Raw genomic sequence first — 18,507 nt, 5'->3', positions numbered from 1 at the left:
CCCAACCTAACCCACAACAATACTCAGGATCATTGCTCAGAAAGGGGCCTTGTGATGCCTATCATCAGCTTTAGAGGACCCATACACATTACAGTCAACGTTGTTTCAGAGCTTTACCACAAGTGTGGTTGAGCAAGTAGGCCAAACCATGTGGTTGCATGAGTTATTGCCATTGTTTTGCCTTTTTCTAATGTCATCACACAGTGGCAGGCTCAGACTTCTTGAAGGACAGGGGCGAAAAAAACAGAGGGCACCTATCACAACATGCATGGGGCCCCAACCTCACGCAAAAGGTTAATATGTCAAGCATAAGCCACTATGCCCCATGGCACACCTCAGAAAGTTCGGAACTTTTAATAAACAATTTAATAATAATTAAAAAACTTTGCTTAAAGATTGCTACACTTTGGTAAGAGTGTAATGAACCAATTTAAGTTTAATTTCACTGCTAGTTAGTTACACTCCTGCTGGAAGTTGAAAATCAATGAACCTTTTCCAGACTCATTCCCAATTGAAGAATTGTGAGGGTCTGAATGATCCCAGGCTAACGTCAGTAGCAGTTGCAGTGGGACTAATTTGGATTGCGTATACTGTATGTATGGTCATAGTTTTATTGGCATATGACGTTTTGCCATGATTATGTTGATGAAGAGGGTTTATGTTGAAGAGGGGGAAAGTTGTATTTTAGGATTTGTCTACAGCAGTTTGTGACAAACCAACGCCAACCAATTTGACAAACTAGTGCAACTAAACAGGATCGGCATGCAGATGCATAGGCATAGCCTACGTATTATGGGATGCAACAGTCCATGCAACAGTGAAGGGAAACTTGCAACCTATAGGCCTACTAAATCAACATAGGCATATGTGTCCCCAACTACTGCATTCTGTAGAATAGACTGTAGCCTACTAGACCCTTCTTTCATAACCTCTGTATTGGCTGAATGTCAATTGGAAACACAGTGTGGGATAGGCTAAACATTGCAATAATTACAATATTACTACATCATTATTGTTATATAATATAATATTATCATTACAATATTACAATATTTGTAGCCTACATTGTAAACATACCTTTGTGAGTCAAGGCAGTGAGACTTCAGAGGTGACATCTGGTTTACCTTCACATCTAGAAATAAACCTAACCCTAACCCTAAACACATAATTTCACGCACTAACACAGCTGTCATGCTTTTATCACAAAACGCACATTTTAGGTGGTTCTTCCTCACGACACTATATTTCTACACTGGCCAGCATACATAGGTAGCCTATGGATTTTCTGCTAAACTGGAACCACTACCAAACGCTGTATCTCCCCGGACAGATTTCAATGTTACACACAGTTTTGTACACAGCGTTGTAGGCTACTGTGTGTGGAGATGTGATAGTTAGTTTGCTCATGTGTATTCTGAACTTATAACCCATTAAAGAGTCTTTCACTGAATATCAGCCGCAAGAAATACGAAATGTCTGCCGGTAGTAAAAAAACAAGCACAATATTTGCTGGATTCAGGGCTCTTGGACTGTATTCAAACCACCTTCCACACGTGGTACGCTACCACAAGAAGCATCGGGAGTTCTACGTTGTTACAGCTGTCGGGAAATGTTTTCACACATACAACGTAAGTGGACAATTATATGTTCTATTTCAGCTTTCTGTAGTCCGTGAGAATAGTGACTTTTAGTGACAGCACATCAAAAGTTATCCATGATGACTGGTTGCTAACAACCTGGCCTGAGTATAGCCCCATGTTACTACAAACTCAGACTGGAAAGGTAATGGATGGAGAAGCCTGTAACCACTAACAGACACTAGTACAGTCCTCTGTAGGATTTGTAAACAGTGCGATCAGCTTATGGCATCGGCAATTGCTCCGTGAGCAAGTCAATAAACTCTTCATCATTGCAGCATAACTTTAGAGTCTATTTTAGATACGAATGAAGAAAAGCCTGGCATAGTTCTACACACGTTTGATCCTATTTTGAAAACTCCTCACTGTTTATCACCTGCGGATCTGAACAGCGCTCTGACATTCTTAATAATGCTTTGCTACTGTATATCATATCCAGTTACCAAACTATCTAAAGTAGGCTACTGTACTGACCATGAGTTCTTTGCCCATACATGCTTAATTTATCTCACTAACTCTCAAACCTAACTCTTTCAGGTTAAGAAACTTGGCATAGTTGCAGTCAGTAAGTAAACTCCACAGTAGGCTATTCCTTGTCACATCATGCCATATTTAAGCATTTCTGAAGCCATTTTTCTTGATGCTTTATTGAAGATCGGTGTCTTTTTAATCAGGTAATGCCCTTCCCGATGATATATCTTGTCTGGCTGCTGACCGGATGCTGGTGTTCGCTGCACATGGCAAAACTGTTGTGGCCTTTGCCAGGAACAAAGAGGTGATAGGCTCTGACACACATTTGTAATGATTCTGATAAAGGAAAAAAAAAATCCTCTTGTAACACTTGTTATATTTGACTCCTATTGATTCAGATTTTTGTGCTCTCGACAGGTTGTGCACACATATTCTGGCCATAGAGATGATGTTCACCTTCTCCTACCTTTTGGAGACCATTTCATCTCTGTGGACAGGGAGAATACTGTCATCATCTGGGAGGTGGAGGCTGAAGGCAAGTTGCACATCTTTTGACCATAGAGCTTTAGGAGAAGGTGCTTGTGGTGCTGCTATAAGCCCCCCTGGCCCAGTACAGCAAGGCAGGCCATTTCAATTTCAAGTTCACGCCACAAAATTAAAACTAGAAAGCACGCCGAAAACGCAGATCTACGCCAAGCGAAAAGATCCAGACGGTGATACGAATTACTCCCAAAATGTAATAGTTTCTTCCTTGGGTCGTTTCAGACCTTTCCTGAAAATTTCATTGAAATCCATCCATAACTCTTTTGAGTTATCTTGCTAACAAACAGACAATCCCTTATGAAAACATAACCTCCTTGGCTGAGGTAATAATGCCAAGGTAGTAGTCATTATTGGTGCTTGGTAGTGTTTATGTCATTGTTTATACTTTTAACAATCCAAGTGTGTCACTAACCTTTTTATTTCTTTCTTTTTTTAAAATGATCATTATCAGAGGAGTATTTGCGGATATCATTTGATAAAGTCTCATTTGATGTGTCTGCTGTGATGCACCCCAGTACCTACCTGAATAAAATCCTGTTTGGCAGCAGCCAGGGAGGACTTCAGCTTTGGAACATTAAATCCAAGTAAGTCGTTCAGCAGTAAAGATGAGAGATGGAAGACTGCAAATTTTTCTGAGAAGCGAATCATGTCTGTTGTAGTCTGATGAGGTGCTGGGTTATGTAAAACCAGAATTTATTATATTCATTCAATTCAGAGTTAGACTAGATAGATAGATAGATAGATAGATAGATACTTTATTGATCCCCAAGGGGAAATTCAAGACTGAAGGCTTTGCACTTTTCCCGTAATCTAAACAAGGGCCTTATGTGCTGTTGAAATCGGTTGTTTTAAGGAAGCGTCCCAAGTTTTAATCAGCATTTTTTTTCCAGTAAGCTTCTTTACACATTCCCTGGATGGACCTCGGCAGTAACAGTTCTTCAGCAGGTGAGATGAATGGATGAGCACTCTCTGGGTATAGTGTTGTAATGTTTCTCATACATGAACAACTTGTAGTAATAGACTGCCTGTCTAAAGATCTACTATGTTGCCTTTCATCTTTGGTGCCAGTATTCTTTCAGAGTGTTACTGATAAATATGGCCATTAAATGCATTGCATACGCAGTAGATCCTGATCTGCGTCTGATCCTACCATATTGTTTAATGCATATTTTATTTTACAGCATGATTTACAGTTAATCTGTAGTGTAGTTTATATGTATGTGAAATGCTCTTGTTTGCACTTCTCAGACACCTGCTGTAGACGTTGTAGGTGTGGGCTTGGCATCTGGACAGGTGATCATTCATAACATCAAGTTTGATGAGACACTGATGAAGTTCCAACAGGACTGGGGACCAATCACGTCCCTGAGCTTTAGGACAGGTATGGTCATGTATATTTTGTGACAGGATAGATGTTTCTACAGTAGAGTAAGAGATCTTGGAGACTGTTCTTAATGACAAAAACATACAGTTTTACAGTTAACTGTTGTACCTGTGCATTTGTAAATAGTCTATAAGACAGTCACATACTGTATAGTTATTTACCATTATTATAATAATTATTTGACATAAGCCATATTATTATGTCTGGTAGATGGGCATCCAATAATGGCCGCCGGAAGTCCAGTTGGTCACATTGGATTGTGGGATCTGGAGGAAAAGAAGCTGATTGGACAGATGAGAGATACCCATGCCACAGCTATTGCTGGTTTGACCTTCCTCCTCAATGAACCCCTCCTCATCACCAATGGCGCCGACAATGCCATCAGGGTTGGTGTCTTCCACTCAGAGTCTTGCACAAGGTTCTGTAAATGGAAAAGAAACAAAATGACTTATGTTGACATACTAGTATACAGTTTGAACTATCAAGACGTTGCCTCAAGAGCAATTTACTGTTAATTTACTATTAATCTCATATCAATGATGAAATGTCATCATTTTGACCTGAATAAATTGGTGAAATAAATTACTTTTTTTTCACAGATGTTTTTGTAAGTAGCTTGTTTTTATAACAGCACTATTTTGCCAAATACACCTTAGATGTCTGAAATGCATCAGATGGCTAATTGCAACGTTTTTAATCCATGCCAACTGTGCCATATGGGAAGCCATTGTCAGTTAGTGCAAGTTGCTTGGCTCGCTAGTGCTCAGGAGATGAAGTGTCATCTGTAACATTTGCAGGTGTGGATTTTTGACACTCCGGGAGCCGAGGGCCGCCTGCTCCGCTGTCGCCTTGGACACAGTGCCCCGCCCACCAAGATTCTTCACCACGGCAACAACGGGCAAACGATTCTCAGCGCAGGTTGGTTTTGCGGCTGACAGCTCCATGAAGTCCTCTTTTATAACATGTTTATAAACAATGTGTTTGATTTGCCACAGTATTATTAGCTGTGTGAATGCGTTAATGTTTTTTATTTCTTTCCTCAAGGTCAAGATGGCACGCTGCAGTCCTTTTCTGTTGTTCATGAGCGATTCAATAAGAGTTTGGGCCATGGTAAGAATTCTGGACATTGTGTTTTCAGTTGAATAAAAAGGACATCATTGATGAGATGGCCCTAACCAAATACCTGGATTCATGACTGGTCTTTGGGAACGTGAAAAGGCACACATAGTTTTGCATATTGACTTTATTTTTTCAATAGGTACTCTCAACAAGAAGAAAGCCAAAAAGAATGGCTTGAAATATGACACCGCAAAGCTGCCAGCCATCACATCGTTTGCTTCAGGTACAACATTTTTGAACCAACACCTTTTGGATGTAAACATGGCCATTTCTTACTTTCACACAAAGTATTGACATAGTCTAGGTATTTAGAGTTTGTTAGAGATTGTGTGTAACTACTATGGTAGAGTAATAAGTGTAGCCTGTTTCTTCCCTGCTGGATCATTTTTATATTTAGCAGATGCTAAAGCGACTTATAACAGTGAAGGTAAGGTACTATAAAGGTACAGTGCCACAAGGAAATTGTTAGTGCAGCCACACAGTAAGTACTAGTCACGTAGAACAGAATGACAGTTTAAGCAAAGATCCTTCATTACTGGCAAGATAGAGCAACATAATGCATCTCTATGGAAGCAAAATTCGAACATTTCTTGTCTGCTTAAAGAGGCGTGTCGCAAAGACGTCATAATGGGATATCGATCTCTGTCAGATTGGCAAGCAGTTCAGTTCAAATGTAACGTTACTTTCTAGGTCTGCTTAAAGGGGTATTTGGCCCCCCTCCCCTTTGCGAACACAGGGGACACAACGTAGGCGCCTCTCGCTCCGCATTAACCCTCTCTGGTTTAAGTCAGGAAAGGGAGAAGGATCTATAGGATGGGGAAGAAGGTAGTGGTTCATGTTGTCTGTGAACTGTTGCAGAGTGCGCTCGGCAGAGCGACTGGGATGGCATCGTGGCATGCCACCGCGGCCACCTCGTCGCCACAACCTGGAACCACCAGAAGGGCTCGATGGGCGCGCACAAGCTGGAGCCGAAGCGCTTCAACCACGACCGGGCCCTGAATGTGCACGCCACGGTCAGTATACACTCCCTGGCTTCTGGGCTGGTCTGTGGACCCAAAATAAATATCTGCTGCATGGCAATATACTATACTACTGTATACTCTATTTACACACACACACACACACACACACACACACACACCACTGGCAGAGCTCAATCCGAGGGACAGGATAAATGGTTGTCTTTCAATTTCCCTCTGCAAGCAACAGGATAGCACGTTTTGATGGGTGATCTTGACTGAGGTTAACTAGATGTTTCAAACCCCAAGTTTTTCGGGGTGTAACACCTCACTTCTCTATTCTCTACCTGGTGTGGGGTACACAAGGCAGTATGAGCCTGTGTCAGCTTTACATTTGCCATTTTTATTGCCATTGTCACATCAGCATGAGTGAAATTACAATCTTAGTTTTACATCGTCATAGTTTTAATCTTAAGATAATGTCGTCATAGTTTCACATTGTCAAAGTACTGGAGTTCGGATTCATGTCCGTATCTGACCATCTGTATCTGTCCCAATGTCTCTCTCTCTCTCTCTCTCTCTCTCTCTCTCTCTCTCTCTCTCTCTCTCTCTCTCTCTCTCTCTCTCTCTCTCTCTCTCTCTCTCTGTCTTGCTCGCGCTCTCTCCCTCCTCTTTCTCTGCAGGCTGTAGATATTTCCTCATGTGGGAACTTTGTGGTGGTGGCTGTCTCTACCGGGCACATTGACGTGTACAACCTGCAGTCTGGCCTCCACAGAGGTCAATATGGGAAAGACAAAGGTCAGCTCCTATGCCTACCTTAAAACAGGCACAGTTCACTCCAGCCGTTCCCGCCAAGGATGATAGTGATAACGACAAAAGAGATGAATGATAACATCCATGACGAATGATGTTGTTGGGGATCACTTTGACAGTGTCAGTGGCACAGATGACAGGGATTTTGAAAACAGTAAAAATCTGCCCGCCAATCAGAATCCATCAAATTCATCACATTTATCAACTCAGGGCTCCTGGAAAACTTCTTCAATCGGTTTCACTGGTCCACGTATTTCTTTTTTAAGTTAGGTGCACTGGCACAATTTTTCAGCGCACCCAATTATTTCAATTGTTCAAATTGTCACCACAATTTAAGGTCATCTTTTTATCGCTCTCCATATTCATTCTCAATATACATTCAATGAGGTAATTGCTTGTCTTTATTTGATGCACAATTATATATACTGTGTAGATATAGCTACTGAGATGTTACCGTTCATGCTTTGACCGCACTCTTTGCAGTACAGTGTGTTGTGTTCTCCATTTTGTTATACCTTAGCCAGGGACACTGGTCTAACCAGTTTTTTTCCCGAAATGTATATATTTTTGCCTTTTAGTTTGAGTTTCAGGCTCTAGCTCAGACTCTGTATGCTCTATTTCTGTCTCTGAGTCGGATGCCATCTCCAATGAAGGACCAGCAGATGCGAATAAAGTCTCGGCACTGCCTTTTTGACGTTAGGCGCACCAGTACGCCCAAGGAAAAACCCTTAACAATTTTGATCACTTGTGCGATCAAATTGGTCGCATTCTAAAGCACGGTCAGCACAAAGAGAGCATTTACGTCTCGTCTGTTAGTGAGGACGCTAGTATCGTTATTGTCAAAGTTATCTTTCCAGTTATCGTTCCCGGTGTAAATGGCCCTTTACCTCCTCGCCCTCCTCCAGCTCATGCCGGCCCGGTGCGTGGCGTGGCTATCGACGGGCTCAACCAGCTGACCATCAGTGCCGGAGCTGACCATCTCCTCAAGATCTGGAAGTTCAAGAGCCACGAGCTTCTCCACACACTGAGCTTAGAGTCCTCGCCAGCCACGACGTTGCTGCACAGGGAGAGGTAGGGTGGACTCGAGGTGGACTTTTGTGTGTTTTTTGTGCCGCGGTGTGCTTGTTTACTTACTACACAATGGTGATGATATGATAAATGGGGTTCCCCCGTCACTGTAAAGCACTTTGAGTGCCATGCTAAAGCACCATATAAATGCAAGTAGTTGTTGTTTTTTGTGTTCATTTAATCTGACTTTGTCATATTATTATGTGTCATAAAGGCACTGAAATTGAACATTTATCTCACTTTTTGATAGAACAGGTCCTGAAAATGTTCTCGAGTAGATTAAGCAGTGCTGCTTTTATTTAAAGATGGCATCTGCAGTAACTTTTTTTCATGTGGTTCAGATTTTAGAAACGAATAGTGGCGTCAAATTCAGCGATTTACTCCTCATGGTTCTCTAGCCATCCGTTGTGTGTGTATGCAAGCTAATAAAAAAACCTGTGTTGTTTGTATACTTACACAATGAAACAAACAAAAAAGTGACTTGTACAGGCAATTCCGGCAAATCAGCAAGTTCGATTGAATTGATATGATTGATATGATTGGCTGTGAGGCACAGAAATGCTGACTGTGCCTTTACGATCTTGTTCTGTCCTGCTACTCTGCCCAGTGGAATGCTAGCCATTGCTTTGGACGACTTCACCGTCAACGTGCTGGACATCGAGACCAAACGAATCGTCCGCAAGTTCTCAGGACATCGTGGGCAGATCAATGACTTGGTAGCTCCCACTCTGTCTTCCACTTGCTCACTCATTTTTTTATCTCTATCTGTCTCTCTCATTCTTTCTCTGTTTCTGTCTCACTGATGACTTCTCTTGGACACTAAGGACTTTCCCTGTTTCTTATCACTCCTGGTAGACGTATAGCCCAGATGGCCGCTGGTTGATAACGGCTTCCATGGACTGCACCATTCGCACCTGGGACCTCCCCTCTGGCTGGTAAGTTGTGCCTGTGTGTGTATATGTATATCTCTCATTTTCTCCCTCGGTGTAGTTCGAATGAATTTTCACTGTCTTGATATCGGTACAATCTGAGTTCATCGCAGGAATGGTGCACTGAACCAGAGGAGGGCAGGTGCCAACCCTTTAGTGTGTTGGCTGCGATTGTAGTGCAGCCTTATGAACCTGTGGTTGCACTTGCTGATGAGCAGGTTGTAGCATTTATCTTGGGGGTTTTCTTGAGCCTGTATTGATGGGACAGTGGAGTTCATGAGAAGGGTTAGGTGGACGAGAGATGGGGTGTGGGGCCAAGAAATGACCTCAGACTGGACCTTGGGTGTGACTGTCTCTGTCCAGCTCTCCCCATTCTACCTTCCTTCTTTCCTTCTGTCTTTTCTTCCAGTCTTCCTCTCTGTTATAATGCGTTTGAGGCCAGTTAAATGAGGCCACTTTCCTAATATATGGATCTTGCATTGTTAAAGTCTTTACGACGACCAAGACTTACTTTCATCATTTAAATGTAAGGTGAAGGGAGACCGCTCTATAGTGCACTGCAATGACCATAGATAAACACTGAGGTAAGTCGCAGCTGCGTTATACACGTTTTGGTCAGGACAAACAGCAGTACAGTATTTTCCCGCATATAAGCCGCATTGTCTATAAGCCGCAGGACAGTGTTTCCTATTAAAAGAAGCTAAACACCATATGAACTGCCCCCCTGTATTAACCTCATAGCTGAAGAAATTCAGCAAAATCAATGTACAAACCGTGGCTAAAAGTCGGGAAATTACAGTAGTCTTCCGACCAAAATTCTTCTCTCTGCCTCCCGGTGGGCTCTCTTACGACAAGTGTATGTAGGTGGAATGGAATCGATTATGTACTTGTATTCTTCCACAGATAATATTTCCTTACGTGAATTTCTGCAACATGCTATAATTTCCACTTGACTTGACATCATCTCGCAATCCAAATGAAAAAGGCCGTCATTGAATTATCAATCAGTTATTAGGCTCAGTCTGTGTCACAGAAATGTTTTTGGAAAGGTTGTCAATGAAAATGATTTTATCTTATTCTTAAATTCGTCTGTGATGTGGTTTTCTCATCCGGAGGTCGACGGTGCTGTAATTTCCTGACCATATTAGCTATATAGCCAGCCGCCCCGTGCTTTTGATGTTGTTTTTCAGATTGCACACGGTTTTCCTACGTTATCTGATGACCTTTCTTGTTAAATTGACCAACATTCAGACTCAGCGAGTAGGGTGACATCACTTATGATTAAGGGCTTTCTTATCAACGGCATCAGGGAGTTCTCTTGCGCGGTCACTGTCTGACTGCGGAATCCCCCAGTCGGGCCCATTGAGCCAAGACCAACCTGTGGTTAAATCTTTGCTTATCTCTGTGTGTATACTTTCAGCTCTCCTGTCTGCTCACGTTGTCAGTTTCTCTATTTTTTTCTTTTCTTTCTTTTATTTAACTCTCGTCAATTTCAAATTCAAATGCGTTTCATTGGTAACACTGTATTTCAACATTGCTAAAGCAGTCATGAACATACAAAGTCTAAACATACAAGATAGAGAAATAAATAAAATGAAATAGGTTATAAAAACCAACAAACAAAGGAGTAAAAATAATAATAAACACACTTTCTTTGTCTCCTCTCTCCTCCATCCTCCATCTCGTCTCTTTTCAGTTTAGTGGACTGCTTTCTGGTGGACGCTGCAGCAGTAAGCCTCACGATGTCCCCCACAGGAAATTTCCTGGCGTCCTCTCACGTTGACAACCTGGGCATCTTCTTATGGTAAGAACTCATCATTGCAGGGGAGAGAACAGGGGTCAATGCAGGCTGAGCCTAAGATTGAACCCTCAACTTTCAAACTGACACTCAAGAAGAAGAATTTCAATAAAAAGGCAAGGCCAGTTATTATGCTGTGTTTATAACACATTTCATACTAAAGCTGATCATTGAATAAAAGCTGAGTTAACAGATGAAGACAAAGAAAAGATGAAAATATGATTAAAAGAAAGAGAATTTGAATCTGGAACACACACTTCGGAGGATGACAGTGTTGCGGAAGCTGCGGTTATTGTGATGCCGGGTGCAATGCTGGGTGCGACGAAGCAGGAATCGGCTGAGTCATTTCTAGCTCTTTCTTTAGCATCTTCAAGAACATGATTGGAAGTTGACTTTAAATGAAAGTTGGCCATCTATGATTTTCACGAAATTGAGCGACTGAGGGAATTCATGTACTGTGGACTTCCTCATCTGAACTTCCTCATGCTCTGACCCACCTGTGTTGGTGTTGAGGATGGTGTTGTGTGGAATTTTTTATTTGTATTTCTCAGTAATTAAGTTGCATTACGTTGGTTTGTGCTGGACGAAATCTACTGTACATGATTAATGGTCATTTTAAGCCTTAATTAAAATGTTAAGTTACCTGTCACAGTACTAAATTAAAAGTGGGGATTGATAAACACATTTTGACATGTTCTATTGTTTCATTTTAATCCAGGTCAAACAGTACCTTGTGCAGTGTGGTGTCACTGCGCCCCCTACCTACAGACTACGAGCCTGCAGTTGTCATGCTGCCTGGGACATTCCCCAGTCACGGTAGGTCACTAGAAAGCATACATGATGCATGATGAACAAAATAGACCTCTGAGGTTTGCCTACAAAAAAAATGTGTGGGGTGTCCTACGAAGCTCGATTAGTGCGTTAGCGAGGTATGTTGCGCACAAAGACAGGGTATGCTGTCATACTAAAGTGGCTCTGTTTTAGTGTCTCTGTATCACCATGGTGTCTTATGCTGCCAACCAAACCTGGTCGGGAGCAGGTTATGTGCTAAGTTAAAGCTTGAATCGTGTAAAAACTACCACCCTCTGACCAATCCCACTGACTACCTAACGACCAATCAGGTGTCTTGAAAAATGAAGTTATCTCACGTGTGAGATTCTGTCATATATCTTACAGGGGCCGCTCCGCCTCTGCAAAAATTTTTTGGATCTCGTTGGAGCATTTAACAATACTACTATGCACGCGTGCACACAATCAAATATTTGAAGACCATCGATTTTTTTATGTCATAGGTTAGACACTAAAAATGACCACCCTAGATTACGTTATCACTCATAAATGTGGCAGAAGTCGTTTTTTAATATAGGCAGTCTTGCGCATCTCTCCGTTTCACGATTGGCCAACATCATTCCAACATCCCTGAATCATCCTGAATAGAGCCCAACCAATAATGGGACCAATTCCAGTTTTGATATTTGAGGATTAAAAAAAACCCCAATAAACCATATATTGTCCGATATTTGTTCAACACAATGCAAAACTGTACTCTAATATTTAGCATATGGAACAATTCTCATCAATTGTTTTTTTTATTGCTAACAACATTGAACAATGCGATATTTTGTGTGATTGGAAAGGAAAATTGCATATTGGATGTTGTCCATACTCTCATATGAATAGCGGCTTGAACCACAACTAGAAAATAGAAGTGATGCCTATTTTTTCTGTTTCATGCAAGCGGTTCTGTGCAGAAATATATTGGAAAGATTCCATTTTAAGCAGTGTGCGGTTCATATTGAGTCAGCTTTTTAGCAGAGTTGTGAATTTTTTAATCCACGTTCACCTGTTTTTTTATCATGTGCCGTTACTAGCTAGCTTCAGCGTAGTCATATTTTCGTGTGTTTTGTTTGGTAGATGATGAAGATGAGGAAGAGGAGGACATGGACAGCTCCGAGCTGGTCGACTACATCTCTCCAGCGCAGCTCGACCAACATCTCATCACCCTCTCCTTGCTACCCGATTCACGCTGGAAGAACCTGCTCCATCTCGACATCATCAAGGTGTGTGTGTGTGTGTGTGTGTGTGTGTGTGTGTGTGTGTGTGTGTGTGTGTGTGTGTGTGTGTGTGTGTGTGTGTGTGTGTGTGTGTGTGTGTGTGTGTGTGTGTGTGTGTGTGTGTGTGTGTGTGTGTGTGTGTGTGTGTGTGTGTGTGTGTGCCCGCGTTTGTGTTAGAGATTCAATGATACACAGTATATTATTGAACTGAATTATATGATATGAATCAACACAATTACCCAATATCAAACCTACAAATAACACTAATAAGCACAGTTTATTTGGTCACATTTCTGACTTTTAAATTAATGTCATCCTCATTGACTATGGCACTTCTGGTTGATGGGTGTGCGTAGTGTCATGGCTGGCACAAATTAAAGAGACGTTTGTAATATTGAACTGAGTCAGTTCATTGGCATTCAAAAATCATATCGCAAATCGCAATCGCAATATCTGTCAGAAAAATCGCAACATTTTCCCCAAATCGTGCTGCTCTGTGTGTGGCATCTGTGAGCAGGTGCAAAATGAGGTTCCAGCCGTGTGCGTATTTTGTGTCGTGTGATCACACTTGTGCTGAAAAACAGAAGGTGTCAGATGAAGATGATTCTCCATCTCCTGTCAGTCTCTCCCTTTCTCTCTCTCTCACTCTTTTTTTTTTTTTTACACATCCGGTATTAGCACCAACTAGCCCAAATTGTCCTTGTCAAACTGAAGGAAAACCATCAAATACCTCTCAGTGAACTACAAAGCAAACTTTCCTCTTATCATACAAATGCACACAGGTCTCAGCCCAGCCCTATAGTGGCATATCCTTTCTTACAGTAAGTGTGTTTGCAGTCCTTCCTGACAATAAGGATATGGAATGGATAGCTTCCCCAGCCTTTAGTGTTTATGCGGGGCTGTTCAGCATTGATTCGACGCAGAAGCATAAAACAGCCTTTAGTCTTTATCTCTGCATTTTTATTATGGTTCGTTTTCTCTGTGAAACGGCCTCTCCTCTTTTCAGTAAGTGTTTTAAATGATATTCTCAACTAGATGAATGAACTAATGTGTGTGTGTTTGTGTGTGTGTGTGGTTAATAATATCATCCCAGAAAAGGAACAAGCCCAAGGAGCCTCCCAAAGTGCCTAAGGCAGCACCCTTCTTCATTCCCACCCTCCCTGGCCTGGTGCCCCAGTTTGCTCTCCCGGAGACCCCCCAGGCAGATCAGGTGAGACAAAATCCCCCCCCCCCCCCTCACACACACACACACACACACACACACTAAACACAGACACACGCTCAACACTGACACACAAACATTCTCTCAACATGGACACATTAACAAGTTAACGTGTGTAGTGCTTGGACAAAGTATATTTAAAACAGGCACTCAAACTGTGAAGTACAACTTTTATCAGTAGCTGTGTAAAAATGACTTGTGTTACTAAGTGAATTTATTTGGGCTTTATGTTTATTGTGCATGATATGCTAATATTACGATTCTCTTTTCAGTCCAAGGTCTTTAATTTTGGAGTTTTGGCCCAAAAGTCCCCATTCCACATGCAGTTGGAGAAGGCTTTGGTTAGCAACAACTGTAAGTCAAACTCCAAGCCAGGTCACTGACTGTTCCATTATCGTTTCATCACTGTTCTGTCACCAAGGGTCTTCACTACATTACTGTGGCAGTACTTAAACCCACCATCATCAAGCTGGATTTGTCAGAAGCTTGTCATAAGATTGTCACAGCTTGTATTTGAACTATGTGTATATAAGTCTATGATCTATGAGTATATAACATTTTGTTTGGCTACCAGTGTAGCCACCTTATTTGTGACAATTCTGTGCTCAATATGGATATTCTATAGCCTGGCTATAGCATCTCAATGAGACGTGGTCTGGCAACCATACATTCATTTTCTCGTATTTGAAAAAATGCCCAGATCCGTTCATTTGGCGCCACGGATGTCTATCAGATGCGCCAGTGCATAGCTCATCATGGTCTTGCTTTCCCCCCTGTTCTGTGATTGGTCCCCCATCTCAGGCAAAAAATAGGGTGGTAGTTTCCAGGCTGCCTTTGCAGTGTGAATGAAATTGCGCACTAAGCAGCATGGGAACACCCAGGCTAGATATTCTATATGATATATGACTGACAGAAAAAAACAATTAGCTTACTGTCAGGCACTGTCCATCACATTAAAACCAATACAATGCTGCAATGGATAACCAGATTTCTGAGTACTGAAGTGTTTTGACGACGTCCATTGTTGACCGGGTGTGTAACTGAAGCGTTCCCTTTGCCTTGCGTCTGCATCCACTATGATCAGTGGAACTGGCTACATCAGACGTGATAGCGGCATGTATGTTCAAAGAAAATAGACTAGACTGCTGTTATGTGCCCGGTGTATAGCCTGTAAGAGTAAATCACCATGTAAAAGTTGAGTGCTAACAATGGCTTGAACTGATAAATTGTAAGTACATTTTATGTGTGTGGGAATGTGTTAATCAGTTAAGAACAGATGGCAGGTTCACTGAGGGCTAAATGCCCAATGAGGACAAGTCATTTTCTCCATCCATTTCTCCTTCCGTTGTAATGAACATTACGCGTAATGAATAAGACTTTTTTTTTTCTTTTTTTTATTCCGTCTCCCAGACGACGGGCCCTTGAATCTGCTGAAGGAGATGGGCCCTTCAGCCATCGACACCGAGCTGCGCAGCCTGGCCCCTGACATGGGCGGAGACGTGGACACTCTGACGGCCTTCCTGAGGTTGATCGGCAGCATGCTGGACTCCAGGAGGGACTTTGATCTCGCCCAGGCCTACCTGGCCCTCTTCCTAAAGGTAACAACACACTGGCCCTCTTCCTAAAGGTAACAACACACTGGCCCTCTTCCTAAAGGTAACACACTGAAAAAAATTTTTTCGCGCCAGCCATTAGCCATGTTTACATGGACACTTTTAATCCAATTAGAAATGGAATAACGGCTCGATCGGGGGGAAAAAGTCTCATATAAACACCTTGATCGGAATAAAAATGCCTAATCCAATCAGAATTTTAGTTTATTCTGTGCCTATTCCGATTGAACAGCCATGTATACGGTCAATCAGATTGCCTGCTGTATCTTCTCAAGGAAAAGGAGGCAACAATGGCTATTTCGATCAAAGACTCTAAAGCGCTTGATCGGAGTAGAACGTACCCCATGTAAACAGATGGCACAAATGCTTCAATCGGAATAGTTAAATCGGAATGACAAAGAAGCTGTCCATGTAAATCCACCTACTTTGACATGAAAGAGTAGGGCAAGCACAGGTGTTCCTTACATACCTTAATGAAGTCTCTTCTCAGTTTAAGTTTAGTAAAATCTGTGTGTGTGTGTGTGTGTGTGTTAATTAATGTCATTAGTAACACCTGTGTCAAAAATAGCCGCTATGAAAAGGTCCATTCCTCTGAGCAAATAGCTCTGGCGCAATTATGAAACAGAGAGAGTTATGTTTCAGTGAGGGGTAGGGGTTGATTCCTCAAAGTATTGCTATTTTTGCATCTAATTGCAAAATATCAGAAATCAATGCTTTTAGTTATCCTAACTTGGCTAAAATAATGCCGTAAGTCATTTTTGTCAGGTTTTTCAAACACAGAAAAGTCAACCAAAGACTGAACGATGACGATTTTGGCATAAAAAAATATTTTCGTCAGGAAGGTGTGACCTTATGTTATCTTTGTCTCAAATATTCATTGACTCCGATGATCATTGATCTTCAACCTAATTGAACTTTCAACTTCATTGATCATTTGCTTTCAGAGTGCTTCTCTGAGGTTGCTAATTCTTTCTGCTTATTGCTCAGTTGCCAGTCGAACTCCCATGATTTCACCAAATTGCAGCATGTGGAAGTTCACTCAGTTGGGAGGTCCTATGTGACTTCCCCTCCCTTAGTCAAACACCCCAAAGCTCCTGCTATGACAGCAGTGTCCAACAGGTGGCAGCAGAGACAACCGTATGGTCGGATTTTGAAGTGAATTGTGTAACGTGTCATTTTTGCCAATCACCCACTGTTGTGGAAGTTCTGGGAATCAATCTTACAGTTAAAAAGTAATAATGTCCCACGTATAACAAAGTGATAAAAAATAGCAGACATTTATCTTTACCTTTAGTCATTTATTTACATAGTTAAGAAAATGCATTCAATATGCTTATAATGCTTTCTAAATGTAAAATATAATTCCCTGAGTGTGGGCTGCAGTTCCTGTCAGTGTTACAGGTGATTTTAATTCAGGGTGACTCATGTCTGTAGCTGGAACACAGGAATGCTTTTCTTTTCTTTTTTTCCCCCGTTAATAAAAATAAAGAGCCTGTTGAGAGTGGATGAGCAACCTGTCTGCTTCTCTTCTGCTGTCTTTTGTGCCCCCACACACACACACACACGCACACACACACACACACACACACACACCCTCCCTGATTCAGGGTCTCCACACAAAAGTCAGGACTCCAGCGAATGAATGTGATATGACTCATAGCTCACAGTTTATTACGGCAGCGACGGCAGCTCACAATGTGTTTTTTTTTGTTGTTGTTGTTTGTTTGTTTGTGTTGTTGTTGTTGTTCAGCTGCACCTCCGCCTGCTGTCGACGGAGCCCACGCTGCTGCAGGAGGCGGCGCAGGTCTCGCGGAGGCTGGAGGAGACCTGGAGCCACACGCAGACGCAGCTCAACCAGAGCCTGTGCTTACTGCAGTACATGAAGAGCGCCTTACTCTAAACACATGCACACGGACACACACACACACACACACACACACACACACACACACACATACAGGGAGATACTCACATTCACACATATGCTCTCTCTCACACACATACACACACACATACACACACAACACTCACACACCCCGCTATCACCCCTGCCCCCTCACATATGCTCCCTGCGTTGCCACTGCAAGAGGTGCTTGCTCGCAGTCCCCGTTTTTGTATTGCCGCGTTTTATATTGTGCTAAATGTGTAATATAAATATAAATATTGAATGGTAATCGTGGGTATGATGTCATTTTTTTTTCATATCATTTTCCTATTTCATCCATGTGGGGCTTTTCTGTCAAAACAGTCCCCCCCCCCCTTCTTAGTATTAATTATGCCATTGGGTGGCATAGTTTATGTGGTTTTATGCTGGCAGTAATGATAGTATGTCAAAGACAGAAAGTGTCATATCTGGGTGCTTACTGTCACAGTGATAGTCACACTCTTTCATGTTAGCTCCTGAGCATCCAGCTTTTCAGGCACGCTGTCAGCATGTGTAATTGCAATGACGGATAGATTTTAGCATAGTGCTGAGGATGGGTTCATTCAGTCCTGGTGCTAGATTCTCAAATTCGCTGGTGGTGCTGCTGATGCATCTACAGTAGTCCACTGTGTGGGCTGAATCCTCCAGGAGTCAAGGCAGCACACTAAAGAATAATAAGAGTCGGAATGATTGGGCATTGTGCTGTAGAGTCCAAGGAGTTCCCAGCTAAAAATCCTGCACATTTTTTGCTGTTGTGTCACTTTAAAAACTTTGAGTTACCTAAAACCATGGTAACAGTCATGATGAATAGAGAACAGTACTCCATAACGTGTGTGTGTGTGTGTGTGTGTGTGTGTGTGTGTGTGTGTGTGTGTGTGTGTGTGTGTGTGTGTGTGTGTGTGTGTGTGTGTGTGTGTGTGTGTGTGTGTGTGTGTGTGTGTGTGTGTGTGTGTGTGTGTGTGTGTGTGTGTGT

At 42.1% G+C, this 18,507-nt stretch overlaps 1 protein-coding gene across 1 annotated transcript; it reads left to right on the top strand.

Annotated features, from left to right (window-relative positions):
• The first annotated feature begins 1,352 nt into the window (after positions 1–1,352).
• wdr36 (WD repeat domain 36) lies at positions 1,353–17,784 on the top strand. The gene is made up of 23 exons (XM_062554858.1): positions 1,353–1,628; positions 2,175–2,202; positions 2,312–2,412; positions 2,526–2,643; positions 3,103–3,235; positions 3,542–3,596; positions 3,900–4,032; positions 4,246–4,421; positions 4,833–4,953; positions 5,080–5,145; positions 5,294–5,377; positions 6,013–6,167; positions 6,797–6,911; positions 7,832–7,997; positions 8,602–8,710; positions 8,850–8,929; positions 10,620–10,727; positions 11,440–11,537; positions 12,636–12,781; positions 13,869–13,985; positions 14,270–14,351; positions 15,408–15,595; positions 17,361–17,784. Exons 1-23 carry the CDS (start codon positions 1,473–1,475, stop codon positions 17,508–17,510), a joined length of 2,685 nt encoding a protein of 894 aa, XP_062410842.1. The 5' UTR covers positions 1,353–1,472; the 3' UTR covers positions 17,511–17,784.
• Positions 17,785–18,507: the final 723 nt, after the last annotated feature.

Source organism: Sardina pilchardus, chromosome 14, assembly GCF_963854185.1.
Source record: "Sardina pilchardus chromosome 14, fSarPil1.1, whole genome shotgun sequence".
NCBI lineage: Eukaryota > Metazoa > Chordata > Actinopteri > Clupeiformes > Clupeidae > Sardina > Sardina pilchardus.
The sequence above is the reverse complement of the archived record's forward strand: the minus strand, read 5'-3'. Positions and strand labels throughout refer to the sequence as shown.